The sequence below is a fragment of the Penaeus vannamei genome, chromosome 30 (genome assembly GCF_042767895.1).
Source record: "Penaeus vannamei isolate JL-2024 chromosome 30, ASM4276789v1, whole genome shotgun sequence".
Lineage (NCBI taxonomy): Eukaryota > Metazoa > Arthropoda > Malacostraca > Decapoda > Penaeidae > Penaeus > Penaeus vannamei.
This window is the reverse complement of record NC_091578.1, coordinates 7,693,556-7,708,555: the sequence shown is the minus strand read 5'-3', so window position 1 is coordinate 7,708,555 and position 15,000 is coordinate 7,693,556. Positions and strand designations below refer to the sequence as shown.

General features: G+C 52.2%; 1 protein-coding gene across 5 annotated transcripts in view; it reads left to right on the top strand.

Moving 5' to 3' along the window:
- Positions 1-15,000, top strand: part of LOC113808289 (homeotic protein spalt-major) — a 604,198-nt gene that overhangs the window by 587,909 nt on the left and 1,289 nt on the right. For 3 of the 5 annotated variants that reach the window (XM_070142897.1, XM_070142900.1, XM_027359641.2), the window contains 5 exons: positions 6,957-10,514; positions 10,706-10,839; positions 11,054-11,663; positions 11,837-11,979; positions 12,325-15,000. The exon at positions 12,325-15,000 is cut by the window's right edge and continues 1,289 nt beyond it. In XM_070142897.1, the coding sequence (XP_069998998.1) occupies positions 6,957-10,514; positions 10,706-10,839; positions 11,054-11,663; positions 11,837-11,961 (4,427 nt within the window). In that variant the 3' untranslated portion in view covers positions 11,962-11,979; positions 12,325-15,000. Of the gene's footprint in view, positions 1-6,956; positions 10,515-10,705; positions 10,840-11,053; positions 11,664-11,836; positions 12,005-12,324 lie in introns of all 5 variants that reach the window. The other 2 variants (XM_070142898.1, XM_070142899.1) reach the window with 2 other exon arrangements.

The following is a 15,000-nucleotide window of genomic DNA, read 5'->3' as shown; positions in this document are numbered from 1 at the left end:
CCTCTTCTCTTCTCTTCTCTTCTCTTCTCTGTCTCTCTCTATCTATCTCTTCTCTCTCTCTCTTCTCTCTATATATCTTCTCTCTCTTTCTCTTCTCTTCTCTTCTCTCTCTCTCTCTCTTCTCTCTTCTCTCTCTCTCGGTCATTCCCCGAAATAGAAAAAAGAAAGGCATTAACATAAACGTGATACAGAGCGAGAGAAGAAGAAAAATTAAAACGGTCTCAAGCAATGTCAACTCCCTCCCCACCCCTTCCCCATCCCTCCCTTCTCTCCCTTCCCCTTCGTCTTCCCCCTCCTCCTTCCCTCCACTTCCCCCACACCACCTTCCCTCCTCCTCTTCCCCCTTCCTCCTCATCTCCTTCCCTTACTTCCCTCCCCCTTCCCCCTCACCACCTTCCTTACTCCCCTCCCCTTTCCTCCTCATCTCCCCCTCACCACCTTCCTTACTCCCCTCCCCTTTCCTCCTCATCTCCCCCTCACCTCTTTCCCTACTCCCCTCCCCTCTTCCTCCTCATCCCCCCCTCACCTTCTCACCCCCGGCGCTGCTTGTTATTGGCAGGGGTGACGCAACGGCAGCCATTATTATAGACAGTCTTATTCATCGCCGTCAGACCATCGCCCTTGTCCCCAAAATTTATGTCGGTGAGGCGAACGCGACGTGTAAAAACTGAGCCACAATGGAGTGTCGCGCGCGTGGTCATATTGTTTCGTTATGAAGAAGAAGGAAAGGAAAAAAAGAGAGCCAGAATACATAATCATGAAAAGAGAAGAAGAAGAAGGAGAAGAAAAACGCATCTTTCATAATCGAAGGCACAAAGACACAGTGTAGCCGAACCATGGCAGTTCTGGGAATCGGCGAGATGTGTGGGGAAGGGGGAGGGGGAAGGGGGTAGAGAGGGGAGGGGATGGGGCCGGTGGGAGAGAGGGGAGGAGGCGGAGGGAGAGGAGGAGGGATGCAGGGCCGTGAACTGAATTCCGGCTCCTGCAAGATCTCCCGTTGCAAGCTTCCTTATGTGTAGAATTCATGTCGGACAAACTGCAACAGGAACAACGAAGGGAAGAACGAGAAAACACACGAATATGCCTATTTATGTGTTTTCTTGTTCTTCCCGTCGCAAGCTGCCTTATGCCTTATCGTACGTACTTACAGATACGCAAAGCATGGATGCACACTGGCCAATCTCCCGTTTCTCTGCAAGATAAGAGCACTGATAACAAAAGGATAAGGAGCGAGATTTTTATCGTGTGATTATGGAGGCTGTGGTATTATTCGCGGCGGGTTGGGCGGCGGGCGGTCGTGGTTAATGGTGGTGCTCGTTAATGTTCACCGCAAAGGACATCAATGTCATTTATATAAATAATTCATTTAGCTAAAAAAAAAAAGTTCGAAAAAAATGGCGAAAGGAGGAGGCATCTCAAGGCGATTTTTAAAATTAGTTTAGGTGTCGAGTTTTTAAAATTCTATCTTTCTTTCTTTTTTCTTTCGGTCTTTTTTTTTACAGTGAATATGTACTAAAAAGAATATGAATTGGTCTTTACCTAAAATATTTTTTGCAGCGAGAGAAAACTATTACAAAACTTACGGCTTCACGACTTCATTTTCTTGCCCCCCCCCCTTTCTTCCCCATTTCCCCTTCCCCTTCCTCTCTTTCTCTCTCTCTCTCTCTCTCTCTCTCTCTCTCTCTCTCTCTCTCTCTCTCTCTCTCTCTCTCTCTCTCTCTCTCTCTCTCTCTCTCTCTCTCTCTCTCTCTCTCTCTCTCTCTCTCTCTCTCGCACACTTTTTGTTAATTCCTTCTCGCAGTGTGTCCGTCGCTCTCCCCACCCCCCACCCCCCCGCCGACCCACACAGCTTTCCTATGCCCATCTGTGTCGCAGGACTGGGGTAGGGAAGGAGGGGGTAGGGGGGCGGGGTATCCTCCTCCTGGATGGGTGACATTGATCCTGTTTGTTCAGTTGTTACGGTGAACAGTTCTCCCATTGAACGGCGGATTGGTGGGCGAAGGGACGCCACTGTTACGCTGTACTGTGCTCGATGTGTGTACATGTCATGCCGGCCAATAGTACATGTCTCGTAGCCCCCCTCCCCCTTGTCCTCCCTCCCTCCCCCCTCCCTTGGCGCTTGATCCCTCCTCCTCCTCCTCCTCCTCCTCCTCCTCCTCTCGTCTCGCGCTCAGTCCCATTTTTCTCATAATTCGATAGGGGGGCTTTCCCTCCCCCCCCCCCCCTTGTTCGTTTTTAGTTTTTCTCTCTTTTTTACCTTTTTCTTGTTTTTTTTCTGTTTCTTATTTTTCTTCATTACTCGTTCTAGTTTTTTGTTTTTATTTTATACACTTTATCTTTTATTTCCATTTTCATTCAGATTTTTTTCTTTTCTTTTCTTTTTGCTTTCGTCTCTTTCATATATTCCATTCTTCATGTCTTTCTTCTTTTTGAAGTCATTCATCTTCTGTGTCTGCTTTTTTCTCCGTTTTCTTTTTTTCAATTCTTCCTTTACCTTCCTCTTGTAGTTTCTCTTTCTTCCATTCTTTATCTGGGTTTTCAGCTTTTTATTCATTTTTTTCTGTGGCCTCTTTTGTTTCAATTCTTACATTCGTGTTTTTTTCCTCTGTTTCTATTTCCGCTTTTTAAACTACACCGTCCTTAGTTTTTTCTCTTTCTCTTGTTATCTTTCACGGTTTTCCTTCGCCTTCCTTTCTGTTTTTCTTTTCTTCTCTTTTCATTGTTCCCGTTTCTTACTTCCTCTCTATGCTAATTTTCGTCTCTCTCTCTCTCTCTCTCTCTCTCTCTCTCTCTCTCTCTCTCTCTCTCTCTCTCTCTCTCTCTCTCTCTCTCTCTCTCTCTCTCTCTCTCTCTCTCTCTCTCTCTCTCTCTCTCTCTCTCTCTCTCTCTTTGTTATTTTTCATTCCCCGCTTTGCCTCTTCTCCCTGTTCCCCGCCCAAGCTAGCTGGCGAGACATGCAGAGGGCGCCAGTAGGTGGGCGTGAAACAGCAGCTCGCGAACATGTGGGCGTAACGAGCCATCATAATGTTGTCGGACAAGGAAGGCGGGAGTGTTGACAACAAGGAGTCCGCCATTGTTGTTGGCAAAGACTACCGACAACTCCTCTCCTCGACCGTCATTTGCCCCGTGACAACAGCGAGCCAAGGATGTTGTCGTTGGAATATATATTTTTGCAATATTGTTTACTCTCTCTTTTTTGTTTTCTTTTTTGTCGGGAAGAGGAGATGGGTTGAAGATTGATCATTTGTGTGTGTTGGTGTTCGAGCTGCAGGTGTCGATGTTCATTAGGAGAGGGAGGGAGGTTTGGGGAATGTTAAGGGAGCTAAATGTTCCTTTTTTGGGATTAAGGGCTTTTTTTAAGGAGAAGGAGAGGGAGTGAGAGAGAGAGAGAGAGAACTTGAGCTTTATAAATCGACTGATCATCTGTGTTGTAATAATGGCCGTATTTTTTTGCCTTTTCTATGATGTAAGAAGGAGTAAATAAATAATATGGTCCTTTATGCCCATCCTTTTGCCTTTGTCCATATGCAAATAAAAAATCCAGATTTACCATACAGGATGCGAGTCTTATCCTTCCCCTCCCTCCCCTCCGTAGGACCTCCTACCCCCTTTCCCCTTTCCCTCTACAAGTCCCTACCCGGTCCCTCGGCCTCGGACACCCCCCTCCCCCCGCCCCTCTTCGGGTAAAGAGCGGGTGTATTATGTGTGGCCGCGCCGCCGCCTCGCCGTTTCATCGTGTTCCGCGTGACAGGACAGACTGGATGGGTCGGCTGGATCCCCCCCCCCCCCCTGCCCATCCTCCCTGTGTCCCGGGCCGACCGACAGCCCCGCAGGACATACTCGTCAAAGATCCGCATTATCATATCCAAACACAGATATCGGTAACAAAATGGCGGGCCCCGAGGGTGGCCAGAGGCAGCCGCGACACTCCCCGGTGGCGGGAAAACGGCGGCGAGATTCAATGGCTTTTCATCATCTCTTCAGCGCCGTGAAATCCCGCCATTGGTTCGGGTCGCCGAATGCACAGGCTCCTGCAGGAAAGAATCGACTGCCGAGCTCTGCGGATTCTTATGATATGGGGAAATGATTCTTACTCTTGGAAAAAAAAAGAATGTCGATTTTTGTCTCTTCTTTTTTTTCCTTTCTTATCCCTCGGTTCTACCTTTTCTCCTTTTTTTGTCTCTCCTTTTGCCTCGTGAGTGGAGAGGTACCCGGCCGCCATTAGGGCAGCGGAGTGTCACTGTAGCGTCGTCCCCTAATGCTTTCATCACTAATGGCATTATCCGGTTATTAAGGATGGATGTTCCCATGCACTTTTATCTCCTTTTTTCTGCCTCTTCAAACAGACGCCATCAATGGCAGGGGGGGGGGGGGATTTGAAGTACTCGCTCGGGGGTAAGGAGAGGGGGGGAGGGGGGAGGACGAGGGCAAGGGCCAATCACGTCGAGCCGATGGAGGAACTGTAGCCAATCACATCAGTGTTTTCTCTTTTGATTGGAGCTCAAGTAAAGCGCGTTCTCCACGGAGGAATATTAAGAGAAGCTTCCCACCCTCCTGGGCTCTCTCTCTCCCCACCCCTCTCCCCTTCCCTCCCTCCCTCCTACCCCCACCTCTCGTGCCCCCTGCCCTCCATTCCGCCCCTCTTAAGTACCCTCCCCGCCCCTCCTCCGCCGTTGCTACCCTCCGCCGCGCAGATGGTCATCGTTGCCGTTGCGGGACGATGCCCAAGACGCGCCGGGACCCTCACGCCCGCCGCCCGAGCCCTCTGAATGCACGCGTCGGAGATGCATCATTTTCAATTTTTTAACTATTTATGAATGTCTGTATCTATTTGTTTCTATCTTTGTCTGTCTGTCTCTTTCTCTCTCTCTCTCTCTCTCTCTCTCTCTCTCTCTCTCTCTCTCTCTCTCTCTCTGTCTCTCTCTCTCTCTATATATATATATATATATATATATATATATATATATATATATATATATATATACATATATATATATATACTAATTCGAAATCATAACGAAAATCCTCCGAAATAAAAAAATAAAAAAGATGCGCAATCTCGGCGGTCACGGAGCCCCGTCGAAACACGAGCCGAGGCCGCGCTGGCACCGGCCGTCGCGCCTCTCGTCTTCCGAGATGAAAACGAGACTTACTTCTTTTGTCTATTTCTGTATGTCATAACGTGGTTCATAACCTCCGGGCGGGCGAGGGGGCGTCGCTGTCACTGGCCGTGGGGTTGAGGGGGGCGGCCCGTGACAACTTCTATGTATAGTTCTGCCGTGTGACCTGCCGGAGGGGGCTTTATGGGCGCCGTCGGATGCTATCGTCGCGTCCGTTCGGCTCGCGGTGGACGGCGCTTGTGATCGACGTCGGGCGGCGGGAGATCGGATCGGACCGGAGCTGCTACTCGCCTCCGTGTTTCTGCGGTATTATGATTGTTTTTATGTTTATTGACTGATTTGTTCGCTTGCTTACTCTGTGTGTTTGCTTGTTTATTTGTTTGAATTGTGTTTGCGTGAAAATTGTAACAAATAATAGAGGGGAAAAAATGAGAGTAGTTTACGCATCTGGTCGAGGTCTGAGCAGCTATCAAGAACTGTCTGGAATATTTTTTCTCCTCCCTTATCGTTTGCGGCGGGATTCGCAGGGTGAGAATCGTTATGAATGTGAATAGACGGGAGGCAGGCGATTCGCGGGAGGATAGCGCTTGGAGACTCAGGGCGGTGTTGCTTGTCTGTCCTTCCTTCGGCGTGTCCCCTGGTCCGTGCATGGCGGGGCGTGCAAAAAGGGCATGCGGGGAGGCTATGCGGTAAGTGGCTTGGTGGGGAGGGAAGAATGGCGGCATGCGGCGGTCGGGGCGTGCGGGTAGCGGGCAGCGGTCCAAGGCTCCATTGCCCTCTCCATCATCGCCGTCCTCGCCCCCCCCCCCTGCCCCCTCCAGCCGTCCTCGTCACCCCGCCGGCCCCGAGCTCGTCCGTCATCTGGAGCCGCGTCGGGAGGGAACTCGTCGGCGTCGGACTCGTGAGCAAGAGAGATGTCCGAGCAGACGGAATTAGCGGCGACATTTTGGGTTTCGACCATTTTCCAATTTATTCTTCTTTTATTTGATTTTTCTTTTATTTGATTTTTCTTTTATTTGATTTCTCTTCATATTTACGTATTCACTGTGTTGTCTTGCTCGATTCAGACGCATCATACCACCTATTTAACTGTATTGATATTATCATATAGATATAATTTCAGTTACATATTTTCCTCTTCTTGCGCAGCTCCAAAATACTCGCACAGTAAAGTCGAATAAAAGGAAGTAGACGTAATGGTGACGATGATAACTCCAATGATAAATGTGATGACGAAGATGCCTATTAGGCCTGTCCCGTGTTCTGTGTTCAGCGTTGGTAATCCTCGCTCAGTGAAGCCTATTTCGCATAATGGGCGATGACCTGCGGAGGAAAGGGTTGCGTTTCCTAATGGGTTGTTCGAATTCCATCCGGTCTCCTCTTCTCGAAGCTTCTGTGATTTTGTTTCCTGGATTAGCTGACGGAGCCAGATTTTGTTTCCATTTAGGTTGTATTCCATGCAGTACCGATGACTTTTTGCGAGGCGAAAAATAATGGGTTTACGAGAGAAGTAAAATAATGGCTTTTAGTATATGTATCCTCAAGTACATTGAAATTTTCTTTATTTGTTGTTATGAAAAAGTATGGAGAGGGATTGGTGAGGGACTTTTCATAATTAAAAAGCACCATTGGAAATGTAGGTGACAAGATATGAGAAAATAAGAGAAACTTATTTCAAAAATAATTACTGTTGTTAGATTGATGATTTCAGTCTGAAAATTCTTTGATTGATGTATTTGAACTGAATCAAAGATACATGCACACACGCACACACACACGCTTTTTTACCATACCAAGACTCCGCAGTTCCTAATCTGAGGTCTCCTCTTCCCGCAGGTGAGACAGATGACTCGTACATCTGCCCTTACTGCCGGGCGGAGCTGAGTTCCCGCGAGCAGCTGGAGGAGCACCGAGTGGCGTGCGGGCGTGACCCTCCCGTGCTGCCGGTACCGGAGACGCCCCCCGGCCACCACGAGGGCGCGCACCCCGACGAGCTGCGGCGGCACCAGGACGTGGCCAACAACAACCAGGCGCACGCGCTCAAGGCCCGCACCGCCCACGAGACGACCCCCGAGTCGCGGGAGTCGTCCGTCGACCGCAACAATGGCTACGACAGCGACAGCAACCCGCTGGAGAGCGGCCCTCTGGCGCAGATCAGGCAGATCCTGGCGCAGTCGACCGCCGCCAGCGCGTCCGTGGGCCCCATCCACCAGCAGCTGGCGCAGTCCAACCTGGCCCTCGAGGCCATCCAGAACACCCGGATGGCGCTGACGCAGTTCGCGACGTCGGCGCTGAACTCTTCCCAGAACAACCCCCAGGCGATGCAGGAGTTCGCCATGTTGCAGGGGACCTTGTATACCTTGCAGCACCAGCAGATGATGCAACTGCAGCTCATCCAGCAGCTGCAGGCACAGCTGTCGATCAAAAACAAGGAAGGGAGCCCGGGGCTGCCGAACTTCCCCGAGGGGGAGGCGAAAGCGCCGAGCGAGAGCCAGGAGCAGAAGCCCCCGTCCCCGCCCACCACCTCCCCCCGCCCCCCGCCCCCGCCCACTTCGGAGAACAACAACCAGGACGGGGTCAGCAGTTCCTTCCTCAGCTCCCTCATGGAGCGCTTCAAGGCTCCCCCCAGCAATGAGAGCAGCGGCGAGCGCCCCACACAAGGGTCCCCCATGGTGGCTGCTAGCACCAGCGGGCCCCCCATCGACCCCAGAGACCGCCCCATCTCGCCGCCCATGACGGCCTCCAGCATCGCGTCCTCCGTGATCCAGCACACGGAACCCCCGCCGTCCGACGAGCCCAACACGCTGGAGATGCTCCAGCGAACCGCCAACAACGTCCTCAACAACGCCTCGCAGGGTCTCCTCACCAGCCGACTCATCGACGACCACAAGCCCCCCGACGGCAAGGACCCCTACTACAAGCATCGATGTCGCTACTGCGGCAAGGTCTTCGGCAGCGACTCGGCCCTCCAGATCCATATCAGATCCCACACTGGAGAGAGACCCTTCAAGTGCAACGTCTGTGGAAACCGATTCACCACCAAGGGCAACCTGAAGGTGCACTTCCAGCGCCACGCGCAGAGGTTCCCCCACGTCAAGATGAACCCCCATCCTGTCCCGGAGCACCTAGATAAGTTCCACCCGCCCCTGCTGGCGCAGCTGGGAGAGCTAAAGGACTACCCTTCTCCTCCTACCGGGCCTCCGAACCCCTTCCCATCCATGTCGGGCGGCCCTGCCCTACCTCCGTACCGGCTACCGGGCCCGCCCCCGTCGCTCGACCTCCACAGACCCTTCAACCTCCTCAACCTCGCCAGACAGCCTCGCGACGACGAGCCCGAGAACCTCAGCGTGTCCGAGACCCGGTCGTCGCCCGAGGCTCTGCGGCGAGACTTCGGCATGGACAGAGGCGACTCCAGCATGGACGTGGACGACACCTCTCGGCACTCCAGCAGGTTCGACTCGAAAATGGAGAAGGGCGAGGGCGACGCCGACATGGTCAGCATGGCGGGAATCGGCCTCAACGAAAACAGCTCCGACAGAGAGAAAAGATTCGAGAAGCCCTTCGAGGAGGCGAAAACCTTCGACAGCAATCCATTAAAGGACGAGAAGTATGAAGAAGCGAAGAGATTCGGAGAAGAGAACAGATTTCTAGAGAAAAGGTTCGAGGAGGAGAAGAGGTTCGAGGAAGAGAAGCGGTTTGAGGAGGAAAAGAGGTTTGAGGAGGAGAAAAGGTTCGAGGAGGAGAAGCGGTTTGACGAAGAGAAGAGGTTCACTGAAGGAGAAAGGTTTGACGAAGACAAGAGGTTTGACGAAGAGAAGAGGTTTGAGGAGGAGAAGCGTTTCGAAGAAGAGAAGAGATTTGAAGAAGATAAGGCGTTCGAAGACAGAAGGTTCGACGACGAAAGCAGGATGATGGAGAGCGAGAACAAGTTCGACAGCGAAAGGAAGTTCAAGAGCGAGCGGGAGACGTCCGAGGACCGCTTCCTCAACTCGCAGGAGATGCGCGATATGTCGGACAGGAAGAGCTCCGATAGTGACATGAGTGCCAAACCACACCCCTTGGACATCCGCGTCCGCACCGAGAAGGAGCTGAAGGACGCCGCCGACGGGAACAGTGCCAAAGAGGACCAGGACATGGACAGCAGCGACTCCCGTCCTCTCAGCACGGACCAGCCAACTGACCTCAGGATGAGACCAGACTTTCGTCCACTCGGGCTGCCGACTATTCCATTCTCAGGCCCTAGGCTTCCCCTCAACTTCCCCTTTCTCCCCGGCCTTCCTACCTCATTTCCCGGGCCGATGGGCCCCCCGAGCATCCCCCCAGGCGTCGACCCAGCCAAAGATCCACATATCTACACGAACCTCCTGCCCAAGCCCGGGAGCTCCGACAACTCGTGGGAGGCGCTGATCGAGATCCAGAAGACGAGCGAGACGATGAAGCTGGAGCAGCTCGTCAACAACATCGAGAACAAGCTGACGGACCCGAACCAGTGCATCATCTGCCACCGCGTCCTCTCGTGCAAGTCGGCGCTGCAGATGCACTACCGCACACACACCGGAGAAAGGCCTTTCAAATGCAAAATCTGCGGGCGCGCCTTCACCACGAAGGGAAACCTCAAGACTCACATGGGCGTCCACCGCGCCAAGCCGCCCATGAGAATGCTGCACCAGTGCCCGGTGTGCCACAAGAAGTACACCAACGCCCTGGTGCTTCAGCAGCACATCCGGCAGCACACGGGGGAGCCCACCGACCTGACCCCCGAGCAGATCGCCGCCGCGGAGGTCAGGGACTACCCGCACCTGCACACGCCGACGTCGCTCCCGCAAATGCTGTCGCAGGGCTTCCCTCTGCCGCCGCCGCCCCTGCAAGGCTTCCCTCCCCTGCCCCTGCACCTCAGGTACCAGCTGTCCCCCGAGGCCCTCAGGCACCGGGAGATGATGGAGAGCGAAGACCGGGGCAACGAGGAAGAGAAGTACCTTCGTCCCTTCAGCAACTCCTCCAGGTCGTCCTCGACAGGCAGCGCCGAGCAGCGCACCGCCGAGGACCTGACGGTGAGGGCTCGCGAGGACAACTACAACGGCATGACCTCCCCCCGCGCCTCCGTCTCCCCAACGCCGTCGGACTACTCCGACCTAGGGGAGAGGTCGCATGACGCTCCCGCTGACAGTCAGGTGTCGCCGCCCGACCACAATATCAGCGGCTCCGTCAGCCCCGCCGTCAGCACAGGAAGTCAGGACGGAGGAGTGCCTCTGCCCCTGGACTTGGCGCAGCGCTCTCACCCGCACCTGTTCTCGCCCTTCGGCCTGTTCCCGCCGCCCCTCACGACGGGCCCGCTGACGCCCGGCACCCACTCCATGCCGGGCCTCAACCCGCTCTACATGCCCAGCATGCCAGGTGGGTCCATTTCCCGTGATAGACTGTCTCTGCACAGAAGGATTTAATTCTGATTTAAGGATAATGCTGTAACATTTTGCTTAGGTATTCTTGTTTCATGGATTTGATATTCCATGCTTATCATTGCTATTATAGATTTACATTTTCCCTTTCGGGCGTTAATAAAAACCGATATAATGAATATTGTGCAGGCCGCGGCAACACCACGTGTCAGATTTGCTTCAAAACCTTCGCTTGCCAATCGGCGCTTGAGATCCACATCCGATCCCACACGAAGGAGCGGCCCTTCAAGTGCAGCATCTGCGACCGAGGCTTCTCAACTAAGGTGCGACCCTTTCTTAGTTCTTGCTGCCAATGCAACTGAAACGAAAATCTTTGTCTGGTAAAAATGTTGCAATGTATAGAGATCATGAAGTGCCATGAGATACACTACACCAGATATGTATATATATTATGCATGTGAAATATTAGTCACGAGTTGCCCGAGGGCAGCGCGGTGATGCCAGACAAACCCATGCTGACTAAGGTCTTCCCCCCAGGGGAATATGAAGCAGCACATGTTGACCCACAAGATCCGCGATGGCTGCCGCGACCAGCCCCTGGACCCCAACAAGAGCAACGGGCCCGGAACCCCAGGCCTGGACACGTCGTCGGCGTCGCCGTCGCTCATCTCGCCCCTCACGTCCTCCGTCGTCTCCCCGCTCCCGTCGTCGCTCGCCTCGCCTCTCCCTTCCTCGCTCGCCTCGCCCCTTCCCTCCTCGCTCGCCTCGCCCCTTCCAATCTCACTGGCCTCGCCTCTTCCAATCTCACTGGCCTCGCCTCTGCCCCCCACGCTCGCCTCCCCCCACCCGTCGTCCCTCGCCTCGCCCCTCCCGGCGTCGCTCGCCTCCCCACTCCCCGCGTCTCTCACGTCTCCTCTCCCCGCCTCCCACGCCTCCCCACTTCCCTCTTCCCTCACCTCTCCCCTCCCCGCCTCGCTAACCTCGCCCCTGCCCGCCTCTCTCCCCTCCTCGCTACCCCCGTCGTTCCCCCCCGCAGCCGTGGCCGCAGCCCTCCTGCAGCAGGCGCGGGAGGAGGAGAAGCTGGACGCGAGAGTGAAGCGAGAGCGAGAGGGCGAGAACGTGCTCCCGGTACCTAAGCGACCGTCAGGTGAGTCACGTGACTTGTTTCGCCTGTGTGCAATGGATGCAAACAAGTGGTGATCAAAGATAAACATAGGTACAAAGTGTGAGAAATAAATGCCTAAACTATTAAAATATCAATGAAGGATTCACAAATCTCCCCCGAGCGCCACCCCACCTAACCCCCCGTCCCTCCCCCAGGCCCCGGCGGAGAGGGCGAGCTCCTCGAGTCGGGCAACCCGATGGAGGGGGAGCAGCCGCAGGGATGCGACCCCGCCCCCTGCCCCTCGCCGGCCCCCGAGGTCATGCCCTTGCCGAGGACGTGATCCATGCCAACCCTCTGTGTAAGTCTCCAGTAAAGCTACCCAGGTACATACAAGAATACAGAACTCTGTTTTTGCAGTATTCTTAGTATTACTTTGTAGCCGATATTTTTGTTATGGAATATTTCGTGTCTGCAGGTTATGATTTTCTCAGTGGTTATTTTGTATGTGATGAATACATAGATAGATATTTCTTGAAGGATAGATTTTGTATATACTGTATATATATATACATGACTCATATATCCGTAAGACGATACTAACGATGATCTTATACAATTTGTTTATCAATACAATATATTGTTATTTCTAAGACCGAAACATCCGCCCCCCCCCTCGATACTAACGCCTCCCGCCCTCTTCCAGAACAGAGGAATTGCGCCCGGAGTGGTCCGCCTGCCTCCGACATGGCCGCCGTGGTTCTACAAGTAACCAAGTTACTCATCGCATACCCACAAGTTACCCGAATCCCCGCCCTCTCCGAAACGTGCCCGGCCCCCCTCCCTCCCCAGCCGCGTCCCCCTCCGCTCCGAACGCGGGGGGGTCGATCGCTGCCCCGGGGTCATAGAGCTTAAAGCTTTGCCGTTTTAGTGGTCCAGGAGAGGCCGCTCTGGTGAGGACCATCAGACCTTGGATATGTGGCTTTGAAAAAGTTTCTTTATGGTGACGAGTGATGGTGAATGACGATTTGCAGAGAGACGGAAAAACCAGTGAAAATAATGATAATGATAATTTACGAAATAAATGAAGGATGAATAAAAGAATTACATTTAATCACCCTCCAATACAAATCAATAAACTGACGAAAATGTATATACAAATTTTATCACCAATGATAAATGTTGCAAGAGCAGATCCAGCGAGAAGTGATCCCCGTGTCGACATCAAGCCTCCATGTACAAAAAGTGCGAGACACGAAATCTATTATGTTAAAGGATTTTGGGGGAAAAGGAAACAAAAGGAAATATCTTTCTGTTCTGGGACAATTTCCTTAATGGGTGGGAAAAAAAGGATGGTCATAGATACCGAAGGATATATATTAAAAAAAGAGAAAAAAATCGAATTGACGGAAAGAATTGTAATCTGTAAGTTGGTTTTTGTTAATAGGCATCAAAGGTGTTGTGTATAGAACGATATTCTTCTTTTATATGTAAAGATCTCATTTTCATGCTCTTACGAACTCATTCATTTTAACTATAATTGTTAATTTATCTTCGCGCTATGACTCCTTTTTTTTACTTCATTCTTGAGTTTTTAAGTGTGTCCATTCAATGTGAATCAAGATGAAAGAAAGAAAGAAAAATATAAACAATGGATTTGTCTTTTCTAAATATCCGAGCACATAAGCCCAGTAAAATGCTTGTGACATTTTGTACCAACCACTTGTACATCCACCGTAGTTCCTCGCCAATCTAGTCTTTGCGGTCCCCTGCGGTCAGTGGGGGCGACACTGGGCCCTCGCCCCCGCCCACAGAGAGAAAGGGAGAAGGGCAGAAACAGATAGAAAGAAAGAAAAAATAAAACAGAAAGATAAAGAGAGAGAGAGAGGAGTGATTATCTATAGGGAACAAATATGCACCTCAAACTTTTACTCATTACCTCATTCACCCCATGAGTTCGGATCCGAGAACGCGACTGGGCGCGAGGGCGACGGGGAACCCAGGTTAGGGCGCTTCACTTACCGCTCGGGACTGTTCTGGGTATAAAAATGTCACAAATGTTTGCAAACAGTGCATTATAGCGCAGGCCGACGCCTCCCCCAGGCACCAGTACTCCTCGGGGCCGTCGATTCCTTTTATATATATATATATATAAATACATATACATATACTAGTAACGCTGATCACTGCAGGAGAGCCTAGAGAGTGATAGCCTAGATTATATCAAATGAGATTTTTTTGTCATTAAACTGTAAATTCATATCTACTTAGGAATCTCTTTGCTTTGTGATGTACTGCAATATAATGGGAATGGGCATTTAGGCAAACCAAGTTGTTCTCTGTGATAATATAGTCAAAGGATTTAAACTGGGCTAGATTTCCGTTATTATTTAAAAAAAAGAATAAATCAAGAGTCTATATGGTTATCGGTTTGGTGTAAATGACGATATGAGAACCGATCAGATGGGGCTCCGTGACAAGGCGCTCGGCACCACCCCGCCTAGGACTGGACTGTTCATCGCGACAGCTGAGAGACGACCAGTGGACGCAGGACGACTACAGCAGTGCAGGGGACGTCCGCAGGTGTGACATCGCCGGCGAGTCCTCTTGCCGAATCGACGCCACCAGGAGGGAGGCGCCACCAGCGTGCATGGCAGCATTGCCAGGGCGCCATCTAGCAGACTGAGCACGCCAGAAGACCCGTGCTTCATGCGTAGCAGCGTCCAAGCACCGCCGCGGCGCTTGGCGACAAGCAACAGGACCAGACTTTGCCAGATATCCTCGAGGTCGTGATGTAAATGCACGTTATTGTATGCTGGACTGTTTCTTCCTCTTTGGAAACCCTACTTTTGGATATGTGTGTATTTGGAAGTATTCAAATATCGTATATCACAGCATAGCTTATGGATTCAGGTTTGCCTCGTAACATATCTCGGACGAGGGCGTCAGGAGCTTGATATGTGTATTATGCGGCGTCGTCGCTCTTGGCACCCTTGGCCACCCCCCCTCGTGAAGGGCGAGGGGCCCCTGTCCCAGCCTGCCTCCGTCGGGCCCTTCGTGACGCACTAACGACACACCAGCAGCCGGTGAGGACACTCTCCCATCGCGGGGAGAGGTCAAGTGTCCCAACCTGACTCGTGTGGGCCCTCTAGGACACAAACCACAGGACACATAGTCTGAAAAAGAGAAGAATGGAAGAGAGAATCTCAAAACACAAAACACTGGTTCTATGCTCCAACAGTGACAGAGCGAGCACGAGAGCGGTGGTGCGAGGGTGGCGACAGATGTCAACGGGAAGGACGAAACGCAATTGGCTTCGCGACGACAACTTGCATCATCCTCATCCTCCTACACTCCTACACAGTCTCTTCTCACGCCCACC